Below are 26,781 nucleotides of genomic sequence, written 5' to 3'. Positions count from 1 at the left end.
GTTGAAATTGCGTTAATTGTTTACTTCATATAAAATATACTATTGAATTGCACTATAATAAGAGTACCGGTATATGGAACTAATTTTACAATTCTTATTGAAAATGGAAAATTCATCAAAATATATCGCCAAAGACATAACGGAGAAACGATTTAATGACATATTCCTTGTTTCTACAATCGGAGGATTTTGTCTGAATGTGAAAAAATTATCAATTTTAAATTCAGTATACAATACAATTATGTCATTTTGTTTTTACTCAGTCTTCGTGGCAGAACTTTTAGAAGCATGCAACAGCAGTGATTTAAGACATTCCATGAGGGTACTTCGAGTGATGTCTCTGCACACGTATGTGGTTTTTGTGGAATTAAACTACAGGTAAACCAATATTAAATATTTATTATAATAAATATAATTTCACGGCTGAATACAGCTACAGCTGTTCCTACTACTAAATTCACTGCAATTTTCATAAGATTCCATTATCAGAATGAAAAATTATCCATTATATTTAGGAAGTGTTTGTAATATTACTTCATTCGTAGACAAGAATAACGAATTTTCGACACTAATAACTGCATAATTTAGCAAAAAATTAGTCCGCATCATACCACGCATTGAATATAATAAGATTATCTAATATTCTGCCTTTCCAATATATTTTGAGAAAAATATATATCTATACGTTTTAATAAATGGAATGTGTAACAAGAGAATTATATTATATACCATAATTAATGGATGGGATTTACGTACTACATGTTGAAATAATATATTTTTTTTATTTCTCTTTAAGTATATATACATATATTTATTTATTTAATACTTTACACTTGAGCTACATTAGGCATTGCAGCCCGAAAGAGCAGAAGCTCGTGCTCGGGCGCAGTTCAGATCAGTTATACAAAATATATCACAGAATTAAGAGAATTCAATGAGCATAATAACATTAATAAATGGTAAAATACATACAACATGTAATAATAGGGTTTATATACAAATATAAAATGCAAAAGTACATGAATATTAGAGTATCAATTTTTAACTCAATTACCTTAAACAATTAAATAATTAATCTGATTTGTTTTTTAAATCTATGTGTGTTAAGTGTACTTAGCTCAGGGTAAGCTATAATTAATGCATTATATATTTTGGGTCCAAAATTCATGCTATGTTTTAATCCAGCAGTTATGTGGCATTTGGCAGTATTTAGAAAGAAACTGTAGTTTTGTCTCGTATGGTATTCATGAGGATCAAATTTAAATTTATTGTGATTTTTATGGAAGTAAATCAGCAATGTTTATTTATAATTTGTTCTAGATTTTATACAACAAATTCCTGAAAAATTAATTTTGTTGGGTAATCAAAAGGTTTATATAGACAAATTTTGATAATTCTTTTTTGGAGCAAATTTAAAGGATGGAGAGTCGATTTTGCCATTCCTCCCCAACCTAATATACCATACTGAATTATTGGTTGAAACAGAGCTAAGTATACAGTACACAGAACATAAAAAGGTAAATAAGGGCGTAGAATGGAAAATTTGTGGATCGTTTTACGAAATCTGTTACACAGGAAGGAGATATGCTTGTCCCATTTTAAATGTTGGTCACAAGATGTAAATGATTTAATTAAAACAAGTAGCTTTAGATATTAGTATTTATATTGTTTTAAATTTTTTGACTAATACATAGAGAATTATTTTTAACATTTCATAAAAATTATTGGACCTAAAGAAAATTAATATTTAATCTCATTTTTCAGCTTGTTTTAATATGTATCTAATTTTTACGCTATGAAATTGAAATTGTTTAATAACGAACATTAATTTGCTCCCTGTTACACAAGTATTCAACATGACACTATAATTTAATGTACATGATGATGCCTGAAGAGCGAAAACGTTCGTCTAAATAAAAAAAAACAAACTAGGTTTGCGACTATTATATTAAGTCATCACTTTTAATAAAAATAAGTTAAAGATGACAACATCTATTAAGATTTTTCTTTAGTTACAAAAACTTATCGGGAGCAAAATGACAATGAATATTATTCGTTCCTAGTTTCTTCGTTTCTTTTTCGTCACTGCAATGTTTGTTACTTGAAGTTGGCATGAAGATGCTAACTGTAGAATATACTTATTCCGTAGTAACAAATAATTCTGCAGTGCCTGGGAAAAGTGACACAAGTCAGTTTCCACAAAGCATTTTTGATAATTAATTGACAACTTACGGAATATCTGCTCGCTTGGAAAAGTGACATCAGTATTTCTCCCATTACAATAATTCATACAGAAAAAAATCAAATCGACATACCGGTGTAAGTTGTCAATATATTATCAAAAAAGTTTGTGGAAACTGACTTATGTCACTTTTCCCACTGCAGAATTAGCCCAATTTTTTCTAGTAGAGTTCGCATTTTTCACTATATTTTTCATTTCAAATGAAACAAATCTTAAAGAGGAATGCAATTTTCTGTCACGAAGAAGTCTCTTAAACATTGTTATGATATATTAGAGGTATGAACACAATTAAAAATAGACTACATGAGTATATCTTACTGAAACTTATCAAATATATCGAGAGGAGAAACAAAATTTTTCACTAACATGACACGATTTCTATGCTGCATCAAGTGGTCATGAAATGAAAACAATAAAATTGGCAAAATTCATGTTCTATAATACTGCTATTTATGTTGCTTATATGTAGTCGATTTCCGAATATAATAATTATATGTACTGATCTTGTATTTTACCTCTGCCGGTAACTAAACGTTAGATTGCTATGGGCTTATCTTGGTCGTGGGTGTTCAGTACAAATGAAGAAAACAAAAGACATCTGGTTGCCTTGGGCCCAGCAGAACTGATCTCCTCATGGTGCATCTACACATTTCAACTTTTCTTTCAACTTTTAAGCATTCAAGTAATGCATTCAATTGAGCATACTGTTTTGAACTAAAAATGATACGCATTCGGGAATTGAAAGTTACTCATCGCTGATAGATATTTTGTGCGTTTTTTGTCCAACATTAGTATGTAACAAGCAGTTTATTGTTCTAGTTGGCCATTGTCGTAAGTAGCCATGAGCAATCTGAAAATTATTTTGTTACCATGACAATTTCTAGAATTGAAGTCAAAGTATAAATATAGGCCCTACCGTGAAAGAATTACAAACATGATTAAAATACCATAGTACCGGTAAATAATATTTAGGTCTACATGGAAAAAAATGCTGTAGCCTAGGTCTAAAGCCAACTGTTATGTATTAAACGCAATGTGCATGAAATAAAAAAATAACACAACCAAAAATTTGTATATAAATATAGGTCCTACTATAAAATAATTATAGACACTCAACAAGAATATCATAATGGTAATTTGAGGTACATCTAGGCCTATTTCTTTAATTTACTGTAGTTTAAATAAACGTCATTAAATAACATTATCGTACTTCAGTTTATTGCAATGAGGTTATCCAATGTACACACATATGAAATATTTATCGTAATTTCTCTCGTGCTCATTGCTTTTCTTCTGGAGAGAAAAAGGTGGATCTCTGTATAGAATATATCTGCAGTGCTCGGGAAAAGTGACATAAGTCAGTTTCCACAAATTTTTTTGATAATTTATTGACAACTTACACTGGTTTATATCGATTTGATTTTTTTTCTGCATGAATTATTGTAATGGGAGAAATACTTATCTATTTTTTTTCCAAGCTAGTAGATGTTCCGTAAGTTGTCAATAAATTATCAAAAAAGGTTTGTGGAAACTGATTTGTATCACTTTTCCCGAGCACTGCAGATATTATAGTGGAAGGGAGTTGATTGCTCTCCAGTACATGGAAATTTTATTGTTTTTAATCTCCCTTTCATTCAACTCTTGAACTTTCAATACTGCAGATATTATAGTGGAAGGGAGTTGATTGCTCTCCAGTACATGAAAATTTTGTCGTTTTTAACCTCCCTTTCATCCAAATTTAAAACTTTCAAAACATAAGCGGAGTTCAAAGAAAAGTGTTGTTAAAGACTTAATTATTAATATGTTTCTCGCTTCCACGATAAAAACTACAAGAAAATAAAATTAATTCTGGCGCGTCCCGGCAGAAAAAAAAAGAACTGATCGTGCTCAAAAAATAGTAACGTATATTAGTACAGTAATCTTTGTATGTCCTATTTTACCAATCAAAGTATAGTATAGTATAGGTTGGAAATTTAATATATATATACAGTATATATACACACACACGTAGTGAAGATGACGTTCAACACGGCATATAGTGTAGACACAACATATTCATGGATCTTAATTAAACTGTCGTTTCAACTTGATTATTTCAATATTCTCCCCAGATTGCATGCTTAATAGCATGGAAAGTTGAACAGTATAGATGTACCTTTTGTAATGTGTGTTTCAGACCATTTGGGCGAACTGTCTTTTCTCTCTCTCTTCCTCCTTACCGTAAACAATGACGTCGCTCACCGCAGATATATAAGTTCTGTACATTTTTTACCTTTTGTTAATAGTTTACAGAAAAATACAAAAATGCGTTGCTATGATATTAATAACACACCGCGTACACGTTACAGACATTTCATATACGAATAAACAGACAACAAATCAATAATTAAATAGTGATGATAATAACAAATTTGTATCCCTTTCAAACATCTGCCTTTCCATGAACAATTCCTAATGTGCAATTATTTGTTACACTTTTCACGATCATTAATACTCGTCGTTCATTAAAAGCGCAGTTTCTGTTTGAATGTATTCTAATTGTTAACTCTCCCTTTCTAGATTTAGGAGGAACGCATTTTATAATTTATTCAAATTGACCGAGATGTTTAAATGGGAAGATCTCCCCCACTGGCATAAGGAGACTGGAAGTCTGACGATTGCTGGATGGCTACCACGCATTCAAAAAATACTGAGGAAATCATCGGCGTTTTTTGTAACATTTCACTTTCTGCAGAGACTAATAGCCGGAATTACAGAACATGAGCTTATGTATGTCACTTGGTACCCATTTGATGCATCTGTCAGCCCAACATTTGAAATTGTTTACTTCACACAGGTAAAGTTTTATATAATGTTATTATATATGATATTTTCTACAGAGTGATTTATATAGAACTGACACATTTCTTTCATTAATTGTTTCAAAACGAATTGTGCTAGCGACAACTTATTATACCTAAAATGTAGAGGAATTTTGGGAGATTATTTAGCTCTATAGCAAATGTTGAAAATGTCCTCCATCCTGCATAAGGCACAACTCAACACGTCGTTCCATGTTACTGGCCACTCGTTGGAGGACTCTGTTGTCAATAGCTTGAATCTCCTGTGTGATGTTGTGCTTCAGATCGTCCAATGTCTGGGGACGTGTGGCGTAAACCCTGTCTTTTAAGTAACCCCATAGAAAGAAGTCCGGCGTTGTTAAATCCGGAGATCTCGGTGGCCACAGGTTCCTGGAAATTATTCGGTCGTCAAAGAAACTTGGTTTTAGGCCTGCACTTTTCGCAGCTCTCTAACACATTGAGTAGGTGTACCCTGTCTCCTGCGACAAACGTTTTAATGATTTTTGGGTGACTGCTCCAGTCGTGCTCTTACGTCAACAACAACCGTGGGAAGCCTAGATGAATGATGCTTGTCCTTTTCACTCACCAGAGATCCAGTTGGTTCCAATTTGTTTACCAGTCCCAGTATTGTGCTTCTTTTGGAAGGATTGCGAACACCAAATTCTCTCTGGTATGCCCTTTGAGTAGCTGTAATTGAATTCGAAATCCAGTATTGCTTCACAAGGAAGAGTCGTTGATTTAATATGTACTGCATTTTCACGTTGACACAAAATGTCGAAAACAGCTGCCAACAATAGGAATAAAACATAAACATCTGCGCATCCAGTGCTGCCAACAATAGGAATAAAACAAACATCTGTGCATCTAGTGACAAGGAATCGAAACTCCAGAACATTCTGCTTAATTTGGTGCTAAAATTGGGTCATTGAATGAATTTCCAACGGAATAATTAAAGAAAGAAATGTGTCAGTTCTATATAAATCACTCTGTATTTAAAATAATTTACAACACTCGTATAATTCCAGTACTTTTTAAGCAAATCTGTCACAGTTGATATAAAACGCACTATAATAACAATAGGTGTCTGATTCTGAGATATTTAATTAAAATATTACTTATAATATGTCTTGTCTCACTGTAAAATATAACACGAATAAAAAAAACGAAACAATACACAGTTTAACTATATAGCCTAGTCTGCATACCGGTAATGTATATACTGGTTTACACATATATCACTTTAATAGATGATATGATCATATTAAAAAAATTCTTTGATTGAACAGATTTCTCTAGTTGCATTATCTTGTTAGATAAATAGTGGAAACTTTATGCCACAGAACACGTTTATAATAATAGATTTTAGTGTTATATGTGATATTTTCATTGATAATGGTACAAGATAAATTCGTCTACAAATTGTAATCTTTCATGAATTGGTCAGATTTACTGAAGACTCATGGGTATAGATTTAAATATCTGTACCTCATGTCTGTACTTCATCATGGCCTTCGGAACCATAGTAAAATCACAGTCTAGTATATACAGTCATGTAACTCATGTAGTAAATATGCATCCATAGATAGTAGCTAACCACTAGGATCGCTAATATCGCTCATTACAGACAATGCGAAATAATACCGGCACAGTCTATTGTTCCTAGCACCCTCACAACTCAAGCTTCGTGACTGTATATACTAGACTATGGTAAAATCACGTAAAATCGTAATTTCGAAGATCGTGTGCCTTGCTAATGTAAGCAGTGACCTATATAGTGAGTTCATTTGTTATATTACGACAATAAATTGTCGTCATAAACAGAAGTAACCTCAAAACATATTAAAATCATCGAAAACAAGAACATGAATGGGTAGACTTCAGAAGAAAAGAAGAAAGTTTGGAAATACGTAGAAAGAGATTTCAATGCAAGGAAACGTCTTCCCAATATCTTCAGCAATACTGAAGACAAAACGGGATAATATGAAAGTAAATGCAAGAAAATATCATGCAATAACAAAATGGGAAGACTTCACATGGATTCGCGCTATTCCAGTACCTACATGATAAATTTATGTTATTCATAATACTTTACTTGCAGTACGTTATACAACGAAAGATTGATTAAACGTTTCTTCAATAAATGTATCATTTAAATAATAATGTAAAGTATTCAACTATCAGTTGGAATCTATTAATTTGAGAAAAATTCGTTCCGACATCGCGAATCGAACCGGTGCCGGAATGAATTCTTCTCAAATTAAGATATTTACTGTACAGTATGGCTACTTACAGTCAATGTTTGTTCAATGAGGATGGCGAATACTCATATATGATTCTTAAATATATTTTATTCCAGTAATATTTCAACCACGAATACTCTCGAAATTAATAAAAAATTAAAAAAATTGTATTGGATTTATAGTTTGGTTTTAAACATATTAAACACTATATAATCTGTATTAACTCTCAATTTTATTTTTATTTTTGTCTGTATTGGAATCCTCTTCTGAGGACGAGTGTTACTCATTCAGAAGTGAGCTAGTTTATCTTTCATTGTATTTATTAACTTGTATTCATTTCAAACTTAATTGCAATAAAAATAAATAAATAAATATGTAGGCTATATATCAGTTGAAAATTGAAAATAACTTTTTGTACTATTCAAAATAGGCCTATATAGTGCTTATGTCTTGCTGAAAATAAACCGCATTTGGTTTTTTTTTTTTTTTTTTTTTTTTTTTTTTTTTTTTTTTTTTTTTTTTTTTTTTTTTGTATTAAAACAATTTTCTCTTTCGGAAATTATCCTCGTCAGATATCGAATCATCTTCGTCCTCGCCATGATGAAAAATTTTGTCGTTAATGAAGGATTAATTATTTAAATGACTATTGACCAGTTAAATGAAATGTAGTTTAATGAGAGTTAAAATCCAATTTGGTGAAATACATTGAGCGTTTAATTGCCAATTAAAACGATTTTAAGTAACAATTAAAGTTAAATACGTTTAGTGAAATCTGCCCTTAGTGCAGTGGTCGTCAGCTCTCGCTGAAATGTGCAAAGGCCAAGTGGAGCCGTCCCGTGTGCCCCGCCGTGCAGCAGTAAGAGATTGAGAACATAACCGGTAGCAGCTACGAGTGCACCATGCTGCACTGTGTTTTCCGCGGGTAAGAGACGCAAGCCTCAGGATGCTCTGTGCTGACGGCCGATGCCTTAGTGTAATAAGAATGTAGGAATGTTATATTCATCCTGTTGAACTCATAAAGGTATTAATATTGTTTCCCTTTTGTTGCAAGTAGTGACGTAATAAGATATTGATGTGACGAAATTATTTCATTCTTAGCATAGCGGTACCAGAAATTTAACCCTAACATGCACATTTATAGCTTGGAATTTATTTTCGCGCTAATGATTGAACAAAATTTCAGACTGATGACGGCTATATTGTTCTATTTCAATTTTAAAATGCATGATTGCCCATGACGATTATGAAGAGGACGAGGAATCTGACAACGATTATGGTTGTCATAGGAAATTGACAAGATCATCATGACAGACGAAACTGTATTTCTCCTAGAAACCTCACGTATGACGTCCTTTAACAACACCATCTGTGATCGCTTTTGTTCTTCTCAGTATTTCCGTATACAAGCTAATTTTCTAACTGTATTTAAATTTTTTGTCATATTTTTACATAGCGCAGTATCTTGGAATCTCAAATATGAAACATATATTGTTCCAGCATATCTATAATATATCTAGTGAAAATTATCTTTCAACTTTACTGTCTCTAATTTCAGATTCTGATGACAATTCTTATTGCTAGCATATTTCACACTTTTTTTTATTCCTACTGCATTCTGGTTTGCATTGCATGCAGTGAATTGGAGAACTTACAATATAACTTACTGGATATAAAACAAAAACACAAACTTCTAAGAGGAGAAGCTGAGTCACATTCTGAAACTGAATACGAAATGCAGAAAGAATTAAATACATGTGTCGAACATCATCAAAAGATAATCAGGTAAGTATTCGAATTATTAGAAAATATTTAACATGTCATTGGACACATTATTACGAAATTAGTGTCATGTTTTCAGCATAATTTCACAATAAAATATAGAGTATTTGCTTTTATTCGGTTTTTGAACCGTGTATTGTAGTACAAATCTACAGACAAGTTCTATTACACCTTTGACTTGACATTTATTCATTTTAGGTACATACACCATATTTACGCTACTTTCTAATAATACAACAACTTGATGATAATGTTTGTGAGTAATTCGTGTTAAGAAAAATTACTGAAAAATTCACAGTCACTTTCATGACAGTTTCATGGATAGTCCTCCTCTTTCATCACACAATTATCTGTACGATTTTTGAAATTATACTGCAATGATTATGTCTATTAAAATTTCTTTGAGAACTGGACGAGATGAACCTCAGATATGATTTCCACAGTGACAAATCTAGCTTTATTCTATAGGGATTCGTGAAACAGCATGTTTTTCAGAAAAAAAAGCCTGCGTCTATAGATGAACTAATACAAGGGGTCACACATTCCACAAGCAATAATTTCAAGAGTTACAAGAGAATGTCGTGATCGAGTAAGACACTCCCTTCAATTAAATGGAACACTCTTCAACACATGCAGTAGTGCACTGTGCAGATGCATTGAGAACAGTAATCTTTACGTGCAGATGTAATGGTTAAAGCTATGAAATAATGTAATAATATTTGCTGGAATGATATTTTGCGATGCAATGTGATTACCAGGGAAAGGATTTATATGTAAATACATATTTACTTATAAAGCTAATATAATTTATATTTTGCATTATCTTTATGTTTCACAATGTGTAGGGTTGAAAAATCCTACTTTTATTTTCCATATTTTTCCATATTTTAGAGTTTAGTACATATTTTCGTTAATTTCCATATATTTTCCATATTTCATATAAAACAGTCCATATTATATTAGGTTTAACAATAAAACAAAACAAAATTCCATTAACTTTTAAAAATACATTTCAACAATAGAGATTTAAACACATGTTCAGTAATCCCTTTAACATCAGAGTTATTTGAAAATTAGCAGTCCTATCAACAATGGGAAAGTAAGTTACAAAACTGTATTAATTTAATTTAAAATTTTTAACAGACTTCAGTTGTGCAGCTCAACAGTTAAATGCCAGTCAGAGTACACATAGGTTCAGTTTTGTAAATCATACTATAAAGACGGTAAATATGCCAAAAGTACGTCATTCAGTCAATTTAAAATCAAAACTAACAAGTTACATTTCAGAATTTAAAGAAGATGGTTTATCAACTGACAATAAAATATTATTTTGTAATTTGTGTCAGTGTGCAGTATCATCTACACAAAAGTTCCTGGTGCAACAACACATTACAACTAGTAAACATCAGGCCAACAAACAACTAAATTCCAAGCAGAGACAATTGTTTTTAACACAACCAACAACATCGAATGTAAGATCTGAGTTTAACATCGACCTGTGCCGTTCTCTCATCTCTGCTGATATTCCTCTCTACAAACTAAAGAATAAGGTCTTCAGGGAATTCCTTGAAAAATATACTCAACATACAATCCCGGATGAGTCAACACTTAGGAAGACGTATGCTCCATCCATCTACGATGAGACAATACAGAAGATAAGAGATGAAATTAAAGATAGTTCAATTTGGGTTTCCATTGATGAGACTCCCGACAAAGAAGGTAGACTTGTTGGTAATGTAGTTATCGGTTTGTTAAGTGAACAATATTCTGAACGAATTCTTTTACATTGTGATGTTCTAGAAAAGTGCAATAACAAAACTATAGTTAAACTGTTCAACGAAGCTATGGGTATCCTGTGGCCAAAGGGTATTATGTACGATAATGTGTTATTCTTTATTAGCGATGCTGCCCCTTATATGGTCAAAGCTGGACAAGCATTATCTGTTGTATATCCTAAATTGACTCATTTTACTTGTGTGGCGCATGCATTTCATCGTGTGGCAGAAGTGGTCAGAGACAATTTCCCTAAAGTAGATTTGTTGATTTCATCAGTGAAAAAAGTATTTCTCAAAGCTCCCAGTAGAGTTAACGTGTTGAAAGAAATGTACCCTGAAATTCCATTGCCACCAAAGCCAATTTTAACTAGATGGGGTACATGGCTAGAAGCAGTTGAATATTATGCCGAACATATAGACTCTATTAACAATGTTCTCCTTGCATTGGACTCTGAAGATGCAGTCTCAATTGATACTGCGAAAACAGTTACCTGTGACATAAGTGTGAAGAATGACTTAGCTCACATTCAGCATACATTTTCATGCATCATAAAAACGCTCAAAAGTCTCCAAAATAGGCACCTTTCACTATCTGAAAGTTTTGAAATTATAAATAGTACTGTGGAACAACTGAATCGTGGTAGAGGTAAAGTTGCAGATGCAGTAAGAGCTAAGGTGGACACTGTACTTTCAAAAAACCCTGGATATGAAGAACTACAAAAGGTTGTTGCTGTGATGAGTGGTGAATCAACAGTGAAGATTAACTTGGACTTATCCCCAGCAGACATTGTGAAATTGAATTATGTACCAGTTACTTCTTGTGACGTCGAACGCTCTTTTAGTCAGTATAAATCTATCCTCAGAGACAATAGAAGAAGATTCACTTTTCAGCACTTGAAAGAAATGTTTGTAACCTATTGTTATGGTAACAGACAATAAAAATTGTGTTTTGTTGAAACTACATTGGAAGATAAGGTACGTCCATTATATTTTTTGTTTAGTTTGATTAAAATGTACCAATATTTAACGTACATAGTCATTTTTTTATAATTTTAAGTCCATATTTAATTCCATATTTTGGTAAAAATCCATATTTAATTCCATATTTTGGTAAAAATAACTACATATATATTTACATATTTCATATATTTTTAGTCCATATAAATCCGTTCCCTGGTGATTACAAAGAGATTTTTCCGACAAAAATTTGTTATGCTGATATTTGTCATTTCAAAATAGAGTTTTTTTTTTCATTTCACAAATGACTTTTGTTCATAAGCTATTATGAACAGAAATAAGTAGTTTTTTTTCCTAATAGTAACACTTACTAAAATTGGAGACATTATTACAAAAACTACCGTCGTCAAAATTGTTATTTTTCAGGAGAACAATAAAAAATAAATAGAACAACACATGTCAGCTGTTTCCATACAACTGGTGTTTATCCTTGTGGCTATTGCGCCTAGCATGTGTCATTTTTGGAGTCTATAAACATTTGAAATAGTAGCAAATGTGTCCTTATCTCAATTTCATTAAAATGACTAGGGCTGTTTTTGTAATAATGTCTTGAATTGCAATGAAAGAAAACGCGCTTATTAATGACATGACTTTCCTTCGAAAATTGCTTTTATTTTAGAAATAATAAATAAAACATTCAGGTAATGTGATTGTTATTATTAAAAGAAATTACTAATTTTAAATTTTAAAATTCGTTTTTGAATATTATACAAAATTCGTATATTTAACTTCGACAACATCAAATCTGCAACCCTTCTAGCGCTCACTCACGATCATCTTGAATTCTCTTCCTCAATTATTGCCCCATTGTTTCAGGTATTTAGACGCTTTGGAATCAACAATGAATTTGCCTATATGTGGAATGTTATTTGTTCTTCAAGTCTCACTGTGTATTGCTGCTTTTTCAGTCATCACGGTAAATATACTGTCACAGACATCCAATACGTTTAATAGAACTAAAAATAATAAAATCTTAGACATATTTTAATCTAACATGCCAATTTTTATTTATTTATACTATCATCAACATTTACACCGGCTATGGTGTGCCATCACATTTCTGATATGGGTTTCAACATAACTTTCTATTACATTTACCTACAATTATTAATATGAAATCCCGACAGTGTTTAATTATGATATGATATGATATATGATATGATATGATATGATATATGATATGATATGATATGATATGATATGATATGATATGATATGATATGATATGATATGATATGATATACGATATGAGATATGACATCATATATGATATGATATGATATGATATATGATACGATATGATACATGATATGATATATTTATTCGTCAACAAACTTTACAGTTATCCTTAGTTATGGTACATTTCTGCTTTTCGATCCACCATCACTCTAATATCTACTCAATATCATCCCTGTTCATTGATTTATTATTATTATTATTATTATTATTATTATTATTATTATTATTATTATTATTATTATTATTATCGTCTGTTCTGTAATAACATATTCATTTTTTACGTATTTCCCGTTTAATTATTCGTATCCTACCGTTCTAAACATATTGTTATCTATCCTTTCCTATCTCTCCTCTGCTATTCTCTTTCTCCTAACTAGACTATGTCCCTATCTTTATCTTCTTTCCTATTACATATTGCATATTCCTTTCATTGATTATTTGCCTATTAGTTTCCAGCTCACATAATTTCGCTACAGATTTCTCTCCTTTTCACCTCTTATTTGATTCTGATATTTATTCAATATAATTTATTGTTTCTATGTCTGTCTCACTACACTCATTACACTTTCTTCTGATACTTGACACTTTCTTCTCTATTCTTGTTCTATCACTATGTCCTCCCTGTTTTTCCCCCACTCACTTTTTAGCACTCTTCTTCCTAGCTAATTCCACCTCGTTTACTATTAATTATTTTACTGACTACACATTAACAACTCATCACTACATACATTCCTTAATCTTAGCCCTTCTGGATTTGTTATCCTCCTTTCTATCTTATAGTAAAATAAATGTAAATATGCTTGTATGCATGATAAAAGTTATCACTTTTAGGTACTTGATTTTGCATATGTTAATACTGTAATTATGTATTTTACATTCTCTACCAGAAGAAATTTGATATGTCCTTTATCTGAAGTTCACACAAACACTGGAATAAATCATAGCCAGAGTTACGAGCCAAGGTTACATAATACCATTTTCAAAATAAATCCTGACCTAGATTGTTTTGATTTTAAGAAGTAAAAAAGGCAAACTATTTGGTATATATTTCCCTTTTTCCTTTTCGTAATGTCAACATAATATTTATTCATTCAAACTAATATTTTGTTCTTGACTGGATTCTCTAATTTTATCTCCGTTTATTATCCCTGTTTTTGTAATAATTGTACTGCGTTTGTAAGTTCGATAAATTTTTAGAGTAGGGGAGAGTCGGGTAGTATCGGACAGTGAGTTTCTTTCATCTACCACACGATGATAGTACCTGATTGACATGGCTACGTTTCTGTGATGTCGCAAAGAGAAACGTAACCATGTCATTCAGGTACTACCACATGGTGGTAGATGAAAGAAACGCACTGTCCGATACTACCCAATGTCCGATACTACCCGACTCTCCCCTAATAGATAGGAATTTCATACTGAATTCAATAGTATAGAAAATTCCTTTTGTTTTCAGAGTTGGGGAGATTTCATAGATATCCTTCAGTGTGCATTACTGTACGTGGTAATAATGATGTTAGTATCCACGTATTGCGTGCTGGGTAGTTTGTTAACAGAGAAAGTAAGTACAATAGGCAGTTTTCTTATCTGAATTAGCTTTATCTAATTATAATTATTATTACGTAATTCAATTTTAGATCACTTGTAACGTCATCATAATAAGTGAGGGAGTTATTTGCCAACGAACAGAAAAAACTTCAAGTAGCAATTTAATATTTAATTATTTCCTTCGCGAGTTCTGAGAAATCCAGATATAATCATTCTAACACATTTATGTTGTACAATGTCGTAGCCGTTTTATTTTCCATAACAAAATTTTCTTTAAAAAAATTGTATTGGATTTGTCATTTTTTTTATTTTAGTTAGTATTGAATTTTTAAATTTAAATTAACTAATTATGAATTAAATAAACTGAAGTGTCAAGTATAAAAAAAGAATATCTGCAAAATGATATCTGTTTGGGTTTAATCGAGAACTAAAGACATTGGATGATTTTAGCTTTATTTATGAGAAAGTCATCGTGGAGGGTACGGCACGAAAATGGTTTTCTCGTTTAAAATAGAGCCATTTTCACATGAATAATTCTCTACTTTGAGGAAAACGGCCCGACTTTGATGAAGAGAGTTTACAATCTTTAATTCACTATTATTCATCTCAATCAACACGGGAATTGACCAATATTAATTATGACGACAAAATCATCCCACGACATTTGTATTACACAAAAAAATGGACATAATAATAGATACCGTACGTTTTGAACAAAAACAACAACAGAACTCAACGTGCCAACAGCGTGTCTACCTGGCAGACGCAGTTTGTATTGTCTTTCTCTTCTCCATCAGATTTTGCATACATCAACAGCTGAATACCTTGCATCACGATTTCATAATCTATCCACACATAATCTGTATACCCGGTCATAAAACGAAACTCTATTGTCAGTCCCTCGCCACAGAACTTCCGCGTATTCCTCGTCTTTTACAATAGACATTATTCGTTCTTGGAATTCTTTACCTACAGATGTTAGGATCTGCCCGACCTTAAACGCTTTAAAGTCCAAAGTGAAACATCTTCATTTAGAACGCAGAGTGTCCCAGGATATATATTATAATTCACAATTATAACTAGTTTATTAAGTAATAATGTAATTAATTTGTCATTGAGTTTCAGTAAGTATTGAAGTTCGAAAATATCCTGGCTTATGCATACTTTTTCTGTTTCGATTTTGTCTTAGATACAAGTATAACTTTCTTTTGCATTAACATTATATTATCATGCATTTCCCCTTTATCCTCTGGTTGAATGGAAGAGAAGGCGTCACGCCTTGAACTACTACTACTACTACTACCTAACCTACTACTACTACTACTACTACCTAACCTACTACTACTACTACTACTACTACTACTACCTAACCTACTACTACCACTACTACTACCACTACCACTACCACTACTACTACTACTACTATTATTATTATTATTATTATTATTATTATTATTATTATTATTCCCCACGTTTCTCTGTTTGCTCGTCATCGTTTAGCTCGTGAATACATCGACAACTTTTGTCTCAGATTTTTCTGGTGGCGAAAAATAGTGCCTTTAAATCAACACTAAAAACAGAAGAAATGGCTGAAACTTAAAGAGAAAACTACTCATCGTGCGAAATACGGTGTCCACCTACATGAACTAATGTGCATCTGGTGAGAGGAAGAAGACACCATCTACTATGAATTTTCTCCGAGGAATTAACCAGCACTGCCAAGAGTTATTGTCAACAACTCAATCGCCTCGAGACCGACATTACAAAGCAATGACAGTGAAGACTGGATCAAGTCATACTGAAACATGAGAATTCCCGTCCGCAACCTGCTAACATTACAAAAATGGTTATACAAGACTTCTATTGGGAGGTTTTTCTACATCCAATCTATTCTTCTGATCATCAGAAAATAATCTCGTCCTCTTTCTCTATGAAACAATCTCCAGTGAATCACATTTTATAAAGAAGCTGGACTTTAAAATTGGCTTACGACTTTTTCAACTTCAAAGCATCGATTTTATTCAGGCGTGGACTGGAAAAACTGTCAGAAGTTTGGGAGTTTGTCATAAATATTGTGGGGAAATATATTATTTATTAGTTTTGTAAATTATTTTGTTCAGGTAGAATAAATTATTCTTGATTTAGCAATGAATTTATGCATTAACATAAAATATCAAGCAAAATTTTGTGCTTTAAATATATAATTCTTAAGGAATGTGTAAATAAAGTTAACTATTGAAATTTGGTGAAAATGATTACTTAATGCGTTCTTTACATGTGAAACTGACGATACTGTTTATTATTATTATATTATTATTATTATTAATATTATTATTATTATTATTATTACTACTTAATTCTTGATTTATATGCTACAAGTCGTCTGTCTTCGAAGATAAGTTTACCATGCCTGGAATGGATGTGAGGTTTATGGAATCATAAGCGACCGAAGACAAAGTATTGAGGTGAAAAAAAAAATTATCTTTAATGTCTTCGGAAGAGAATTAAAGCCATGAGTAAAATATTGTAGATTAAAGACATACAGAAGGACTTTATCTCTGAAATAAGAAGCTTTACTTAAAAAATTAACGTCATTTCTTGTCTAAGTCAAGAACTGAACATAGCAGAATGAGCCCACATTTGTGGACTAAGAATACAAACTATAATTACACGCTTTGACTTAAAATCATACCATGCTGGACTACTAATATTGCCTGCTATTTATCACAAAATTTATATTACAACAATACAGCACGGTAGTATGGAAACAAAATATTTTAAAATTAGAAATTAATATTGTTTCTAAATACCAAAAACATTCTTTGCTGGTATGGAATATAACTTCCAAGCGTGTTTTAAGCGAAATTATATGAAGCTGGACCAATGCTACCCTGATGAACATGGGAAACGAAAACTGCAGTACTTTGTATTGTGTCTATGTATTTGAGCGAAAGAAAGAAATGAAGAAATACAGAACTAAACAGCTGCAGATCTACGTTCAATAACTTATTTTGGCCAGGTATGAGATATGAAATTTAATTTCCTTATTTTTTTTACAATTACCTTTCCAAAATTCTTCTATAATTTTAATAGCCCTTATCTATATGTAAAATATGATGTAAGCAAGATGTATATTAATTCACATTTCTTATCACTACATTGCAATTTATTACATTTATTAGAAAAATTTACGAATTTTTATTTTTACTAATTTTTCATGCATTAGTATATAAATATAACGAAAGGAATCTTGACCTCTAATTTGCTACGTATGTGATTTTTTTAGCTATTTCTAATTTCGACCTAACATTCAGTCAATGTCAATAAATAGCGTGAGATCTGCTGTCTGGATTTCTAACTACATAAGATTGTCGGCCATTATTACATCAACGATGTATTCTGATCGATGGCCGATAAATTCTACAAGGAGCTCTTTTTTTTCCATAAATCATGTCTTCGTTCCAGTGTCTAACACAAGGTACTACCACTTTTCAATACAAGAGAGCTGAGGACACAGATGGAGACTGACTTGGTGAAGACGCTCATCTTCTATAAGATACCCAGCTTGTTGATTATCGCTAAATCCAAGAAGGAAAGGCATACAGGTAATTCGTTATCTCGTGAAACCAAATGCACTCCAATAGGTCATTGTAAAATTGTTTGCTTCTTCGTTTGTGAATTTCCACATCACACTGTACAGCCCATTTAACGTAATCAGACAGGTAGATGGTTTTAATTTTATTTTCAGCTCTTCATACTTGCTTCAAATTCGTTCTTTGTAGCTCTTAGTACAGTCATTGCTACCGATTCTGACGTGTAAAATAAGTAATGAGAACTTGAGAGCGAGTCTCTTAACTTTGCAACAGAATGTGGACGAGAAAGCTGATAACTGTGATTGGGAGATTGATGATGTCACATCTGTTTAGGAGATGGAACCACTCTCAACCGAAGTAGCAACAGATGCTACTGACTGGACAGTGTACACAAGGACACACTCCAGAAACGCGAAGTGCGAGTGTGATTGCTGACGTGACATGTTGGGCGGTACCGTTCTCAGCTGCACTGGCAACAAGTGCTCACTGACTGGCTTTTTACTCAAGGACACGCGCCAAAAACCTTGGCACTGGCTATAAGAACCTTATGATGGGGTTAAGCGAGCTAGCTAGCTGGAAGTCGAAGCGTAGCGAGTAAGAGAAGCTCCTCAGTCCACTATACCTTCCCCTCACGAGCAGATACGTTTCACGAGATACCGAATGACCTATAACACTCTAGGATGGACACTTTGTTGTGAATCTAATGTTGAAATGTTTGTTTCAGTACGAATGCGTGGGGGCGGCAGCCTGGGAGTCTGACTGGGTGGGAGCGCCAGTCTCTTATCAGCGGTCCATTTTGTTAATAATTTCTAAATCCACCAATGAGTTCGCACTCACGGCTGGAAAATTTGTTCCGTTATCTAATTCGACTATGATGAACGTAAGTTCACACTTTAATTATATTTAATTCATTTATTTTATACGACATTTTTCCTTAGTCAAGATTAGAGTCCACACCTGTGGAGTAACGGTCAGCGCGTCTGGCCGCGAAACCAGGTGGCCCGGGTTCGATTCCCGGTCGGGGCAAGTTACCTGGTTGAGGTTTTTTCCGGGGTTTTCCCTCAACCCAATACGAGCAAATGCTGGGTAACTATCGGTGCTGGACCCCGGACTCATTTCACCGGAATTATCACCTTCATTTCATTCAGACGCCAAATAACCTAGATGTTGATACAGCGTCGTAAGATAACCCAATAAAATAAAAAAAAATCACGATTAGAGAGAGATTAGAAAGGTACGTAAGAAATCGTAATTCCAGAGATTTTATATATTGTATTTTCAGGTATATCTCCGGATTATAATAGTCGCACATACCTATTTATTTCACTTCACGTTTGTTTCATGTTTCGTAACATATTCTTAATTTCAAATGCAAACAAGTCACTCAGCAATGTGTATTAAAGAAACATGCTCCTAAGGGAAGAATGAAATTTATACATTAATACCTACAATAGGCAAGTGCCTGGAAAGAAGAACCTGTAATTTTTTTTACGTAATTTAACGTAGAACTACAACCACAGTCTAGTATATATAATCACGAAGCTTGAATTGTGAGGGTGCTAGGAACAATAGACTGTGCCGGAATTATTTCATATTGTCTCTAATGAGGCGATAGTAGCGATCCTAGTGGTTAGCAACTATCTATGGATGCATATTTACTACGTATTGAGCTTCGTGACTCTATATATACTAGACTGTGCTACAACTTTCTCCTCATTAGTTATGGGGAGTCACGTAAGATTGCAAGCCCCACTCGCTCTCTCTTTAGTCCCCTTTTCCCTCTGTCTTCACCCAGTTTTCCTGGTCTTATTATTATTTTTATTATTATTATTATTATTATTATTATTATTATTATTATTATATTATTATTGCCGATGACATGATTGTAATACAAGATACTGAAACAAAACTACAAAAAGCAGTATATGTACTAAATAAAATATGCCAGAAACATAACTTTAATATATCAAATACAAAAACAAAAGTAATGGCACTTCAAGGCAAAAATACTGTAAGATCTAAGATTGAAATAGATAATAAAGCAGTAGAACAAGTAACAAATTTTAAGTACCTGGGATGTGTTGTAAGTTACAAAAAGGATACTGATATAAAAATAAAATTGCAATCATTCCAGACAGTATGTGGCACAATTAATAGAACTTTGAAGAATAAAAGCAGAAAGGAAACAAAAATGAAATTCTACAATGTAATGGCAGTCCCTACTCTTTTATATGGAAGTGAAAGCTGGGTTACAACAAAACCTGAAGTTAGTAAAATTCAAGCGGCAGAGATGAGATTCTTGCGGAAAGTAAAAGGATGCAAGAGATTGGATTGAATTAGAAATTAAGATATTAGGCAGGAACTAGGAGCATACCCATTTATTGATAAAATAGACAATTACAAACAAGATTGGAAATTACATGTAGAGAGAATGGACGACTATAGACTTCCCAAGAAAGAAAGAAATTATAAACCAAAAGGACGAAGAGATCAGGGACGACCTTTGAAGCCGAAACGGGCAATGCCCATACCATGAAGTGAAGATCATTATTATTATTATTATTATTATTATTATTATTATTATTTATCCTTAATCTCCTTGAATTCTCTTTCTTCTCTTTATATTCCCCTTTTTCTCATTGTCTTACATTTTTCTCTTTGTATTCTACATATATTTCCCTTGTTCTCCTTGTTTTCCTATGCTATTGTACGTCATATCTATCTAATATTATGCAATTAATTCACACACATTTGTCTACGAATTTTAATTAAGGATGAATTCCCTGTTTCAGATGTTGAATCAGTCACTCTCTCTCTTCATGTTTCTTCTCACCATGAAGGACAAGAACTAAGACATTGGGCAGTATACGAGATAATCCATTGATTCCTCTTTCCTCCACCCGATTTAAATACAGTAACCGCAGTAAGGAAATGAGTAAAAGCTTATATTTGGTTTTCTACTGATATATTCGATAAAGAATTTCAACAAAATATTATTAAGGGTCGTTAAAGTATAGTGTATTCCCATAAATGCAAAAACATATTACACATTTAATGCCATAACATCACAACATGCAAGTATAGAAGCATACATATCTTACTTAGTTACTAATGGCTTTTAAGGAACCCACAGGTTCATTGCCGCTTTCACATAAGCCAGCCATCGGTCCCTATCCTGTGCAAGATTAATCCAGTCTCTATCATCATATCCCACCTACCTGAAATCCATTTGATATTATCTGACGATGTAATGCAGAAACATTAGTTTCAACATAAGTATGCTTTAATATATGGTAAGATCAATATAACATTTTCTTATTACCTCTCACCGGGACATTATATGTACGGTACCACAGGCCTAAAGCACCACCATTCACTACCGATTAGTTTCCCTCCCGAGCGAGCGGTCCGATCTTCCCATAAAGATTGGTTCACAATAAACCGGGAACGGAAACGACAGCATGAACAGAAATATTGTCAAAATAAATGTATTTAAATGTGAGCATTCACAATTAACTATTGTGAAAACTCACATTTAAATACATTTATTTTAACATTATTTCCGTTGTCGTCCTCGTTGTCGTTCCCGTTCCCGTTTTCGTTTCCGTTCCCGGTTTATTGTGAACCAGCCTTAATCATGCTCGTTACCACCGCTTAAATACCGGTAACTCTATTCAGTCAGCTGACTTTACATCCTTTTAAATATTGTAAATAGTCAAAGCACTACTACTGTTACGAATAGTTTACTATTAGTTTTTGTTTCAAGTTCAGACAGAATATAAAAACAGTGGAGCAACAAATGTGTGAAGTATGGCATTACTGCAATGGAGCATACTGAATAAAAAGGGGAATACAATGCTATTAAAATAAAAATACCGGTAAGCTGTACTATAAGCCGTTCACTGTATTATAGTGCCACCTAAGATAAGAAAGAGAGTGACAGTTAATTTGCCGGTTTAGGACCGGGACAACGTAACTACAAAAATTATAATTTTCAGGAAACAAGATAAACCAGTTCGCAAAGGATTTGATTTGCTCTAGCTATGTGTTGTTTAGAATTAAAAACCTAAAATCTTACTCAGTAAATTTGTAAACATTTCTCGATGAACTGTAGTGAGTATATTTTTAATTTCATCATTTATTTCTATAAAATATTATAATGTTCTACAATGTATAGATATAAGCTATTTAGACTTTAATATATTTTTGCATTTGCGATGTAGTGATGTTTATGAAAGATGATCTTAGTGATATTATTTCCAATCTTCTATAGTTTTTTTCTGAGTGCTGATTGTGGTTAAGAAATGAATGATCATACTAAAGTCAAATAGTTACTCATGTCAATATTTAATAAGATTATTATAATGATTTGTATTAGGTAAAAAAGATCCCAATTAGTATAACTGTGTGAAGTGTTACGAGTTAGATGTAAATTTATTTACCAAGATTAGAATGCTGAAAGGAACGTAAGTGTGGAACGAAAAGATGGTGTTCATTTAAGATCAATGAGAAGAAAATGACTGTTTGTAGTTAAATTAATAGCGAGAGTAGAAGAGTTATTAGTTTAACAGGCTGTCGGGCTTGCATGCTAATTGTAGGTATATGTAATAGAAAGTTATGGTGAAACCCGTATACATAAGTTGTGGTACACCATAACTAATATAAATGTTGATGACAAATATCTAAATATCTAATATATTTTTGCATTGTTGTAGTTACGCTACTTTATTGGTAAAAAGTCAGAGAGGAAAATGTATACAATGGAATTTTAATCAATAATTATGTCAGTAATTCTAATATTACATAATTAACTTTGCTGCGGACACAACTATAGAATTTAGGATAATAAATTACAGATTTAATTGCAGTAATATTAATACTAAACAACTTGGTACGGAAAATATTACAAAGCATAGTTTATAATATTCTAAGAAAACATTCTTTTATCAGACTGACAATGGCACAGATCTATTCGTCCAAATCACTCTCATCGTCATTCTGAACTACATGCCTCAGAGACTTGTAGAATTAGTGGTAGGGGTTCTTTATCATTCCTGTTTCACAAAACTCAAGAAGGTCCTTGTATTTTTATTATTGAACTGATAGGAATTCAAGATAAGCTAGTTTCATTGCTATATTACTTACGGAAACAGTACGACTCCTTCGAATTGAATTTATTTTATTGAAAGATTCTTCCTCAAGGGAATATTTAAAGAGAATGTTACTCAGAATAATTTTTTCCTGAATTGTAGCAATTTTGTCTTGAGCCAGTTGACGTCTTTTCCTTCTATATTCACTTTTTTATTTTTCACAATAGGCCTATGTTTTTTAAATTCACCGATATCAAAAAACTGATTCTGGTCCATTTCAACAACTTCATAAGGATTCTTCTTTGCATGCCAGTCTTACTACGGTATAAAATCCAGAAGGATCGAAAATATCAATGTCTTTCTTTCTTTCTTTCTTTCTTTCTTTCTTTCTTTCTTTTTGGGCATGAACGCTATCCACTTTCATTTGACTGTGTTCAGGTTCAAAACCTTTTTTGATTAATATTGTCACTGACGAACACTGCAGACGCAACAGAACAAGCCACGACAACGAAGTCGACCTGGGGGGGCAGGTGGCGAGACTACATCAGACAAGATGGGCCCATGCAGTCACGATGTGGGACCCCTACGTCGGAAAGAGAGGACAGGGAAGACCACGTCTCAGATGGTCTGACATGTGTACCAAAGAGGCGGGGAAACAATGGTCAAGGACAGCAAAGAACAGAGTTTTGTGGAAAGAACTAGGGAAGGTCATTGTAAATAGATAACGTAATCAGTGTTAAGATGTTGTAAATAGTAAAGTCAGTATTAATGAAAGTGTGAGGTAAGTTTTGTAAATAGTAAAGCCAGTGTTGAGAAAGTGTCAGTTAAATAGTGTAAATAGTACTCAGTGTTTGTCAAAGTGCTGGTGTTAGTATAATGTGGATAGTGCAAAAAAATGGACAAAGAACAGAGTGCTGAGACTAGTTAAAGTTTAACAGGGTTATTAACCATGTCACAAAAGTAGCATACACGACAAGCTCGCCTGGATTGGCTCACTAAGCGAGTACACTTGAGCCATCCCTGTCGAGGGGATTCTAAGCCCATCACAGGAGGCCTGTGCCCAACATGGGACATCATGGCTGACATTCTTTCATTCATTCATTCATTGTTACAGGAATATCGAGAACTTGTGTAAAATACAATAACACTGCTGCAGCTGTTACGTTACGGTTTTGTCCACCGCACATATCTGACATTAATGTAATTTCTTTTCAGCTGATAAATTGTTTATACTCTTAAACAGACAAGATGCTAATTCACCACACTTTCGTGCCACAAATGACAACAAACTTTACTAATTAAGTACTAATTCCTATAAATAATTAACGTTATACCACAAGCGAAATGAACTTAATTGCCCTCTGCCTTCAGAGAAAATAAAACTTAACATCAAAGAAAATAGATTAGACGAGAAAAATAATGCAGATGCCAGCTGTATAATCTATTAATAAAGCCCTCGAAACTGTAATACGTTAATGACAGAATAGCGTAAAGATCAATAAGCTAATATTTTGTGCGTTGTATGAATCCTTTCTTTTAGAAGCAGTACAACGTAACTTGAGATGCGATAGTAAGGCTCTAACAGAAACACAACAATCTCAGTTACGCTATAGGTTCATTTAAAAAAATAGTCATCATACACTTATATTAATTTGGCGTAAAACTTAATGAAGTCGAAAGAGTCTAGAACGTTAAATACGCTACTTTAGACATTTTTGTAGATACGTTATCCTGGTCCTAATCCGGAGAATTATAATCGGAGTTATAATTTACAAGGACTTTCTATTTGGTTTGTGGAAATTTATGACTAATTTTAAACCGATAACGATTGAATGTAGGATAAAATAGAAATGTATAATAAGAATAAGTGCAAAGTATGTAATCTCTGCTAAACTACTTCTGTAAATATAATTGTATTATATTTCATTAAGGTCTAACACTACAGTGAATACTGCACGGCTTTGATAAGGAGTAAATTCTTAATAAAATGTTATGCATGCTTAATATTTCGCTATATTTTTAAGTAAGAATTTGATACTTGAGTACGATCTTCCTTATATGGAACTGTTAGATGTAAATATCAGCAATCAGCAATTAAAACATAAGATTACTATTGCAAAGAAAGTTCTTTCGAGGTACACAAGCAATGAGAGCAAAATTATAATTCAGAATTAAGTAATCGAACAGGTGAAGTGCTTCAAATATTTGCTGTGACAGTTACCACACACTGAAAATAAATATGTGGATATAAAAATTAACATATTCACGCAATTTTTGGGAACATCAATATGAACACTGTTAAAATAGTAAGAAGAGAGACAATTTTAAAGTTTTATAAAGTGATTCCCCGTCTTATACGCTTCTGAAAATCAGAAGACCAACAAAAAAGCCACTTAAGAAGAATAGAAGCTTCACACATACACACACACACACACACACACACACACACACACAAACACGCTCACACAGGGTGGAACGTGATCAATAACAGTTCTTTAAGGAAGGAATCCTCAGCATTGTATGTGGAAATATCTCCATAATTTTGTTCCTTAGCGCTGAGATTTCCCAGAAATGATTACTTTACATATTAGGTTTTTTACCTAATTACATTTAGAATCATATTTTAAAATGCGTATTTTATAAACGTCTTTACATTAGAGTTCTCTGTTGCAAAGAATAATTTTATCATATTTCTATATACACTTTTAACACTTATATATCACTGATTAAATTTCTAACTTCTTTACCGTGTTAATATTAGGAATTACCTTGCTTAACTAGGCTTTGGAGAATGACGCACAAGACGTCGAAACTAGTGAAGCAAGGTAACTCCTAAATATTTACATGGTAGAGAAGTTAGAAATTTGATTAGTGGAATAATTTTACATATTTTGTTTCTGTCACGCTTATGGTTTAGGAGTGTTTTAATACTTTAAGATATATAATATATTATATTAATAAATAACTTTAAGTAGGTGCAGTTTGGCAATGCTTTTATCAGCTGTGTACTTCACACTAAGTTCTGCGTAGGTCATAGAGCGTTTAGCAGAACGGAGCGCGCTGCAGGTTGTGTTTGTTTACATCATATCCTCCTCACTGCTGCCAAAAGGGTTTGCAAGTGCTACTGAATTTATTGTGATGTTGCAGTGTTTTCTGCAAGTAAACTTTAATTACCACTAAATAAAAATAAATAACTCAAAATTCCATGAACATTTTATTGTATTTTCTTAAGGATTTACTCTGTGACGTTACTGTCACTGAATACCCTTCATCCTGTAAGTTATATTAACCTATACATAAATGCAGCCTTTAGATTTACTACAAAGCCAGATAAAAGTTCTCTTTTGTCATTCGGTCCCCTTTATAAATTGAATTCTCTCTCGTTACGATTGATGACTATAATTTATGAAACCTGAAG

General features: G+C 32.6%; 1 protein-coding gene across 1 annotated transcript; it reads left to right on the top strand.

The window, feature by feature from the left end:
- The first annotated feature begins 103 nt into the window (after positions 1-103).
- Positions 104-21,125, top strand: LOC138704310 (odorant receptor 4-like). Its single transcript, XM_069832172.1, has 7 exons — positions 104-378; positions 4,802-5,078; positions 8,878-9,104; positions 12,710-12,809; positions 14,589-14,693; positions 18,998-19,153; positions 21,066-21,125. Exons 1-7 carry the CDS (start codon positions 104-106, stop codon positions 21,123-21,125), a joined length of 1,200 nt encoding a protein of 399 aa, XP_069688273.1.
- The last annotated feature ends 5,656 nt before the right edge of the window (positions 21,126-26,781 follow it).

This window comes from Periplaneta americana, chromosome 8 (assembly GCF_040183065.1).
Source record: "Periplaneta americana isolate PAMFEO1 chromosome 8, P.americana_PAMFEO1_priV1, whole genome shotgun sequence".
Classification (NCBI taxonomy): domain Eukaryota; kingdom Metazoa; phylum Arthropoda; class Insecta; order Blattodea; family Blattidae; genus Periplaneta; species Periplaneta americana.
Note: the sequence above shows the minus strand (reverse complement) of the source record. Positions and strands in the feature narration are given on the sequence as shown.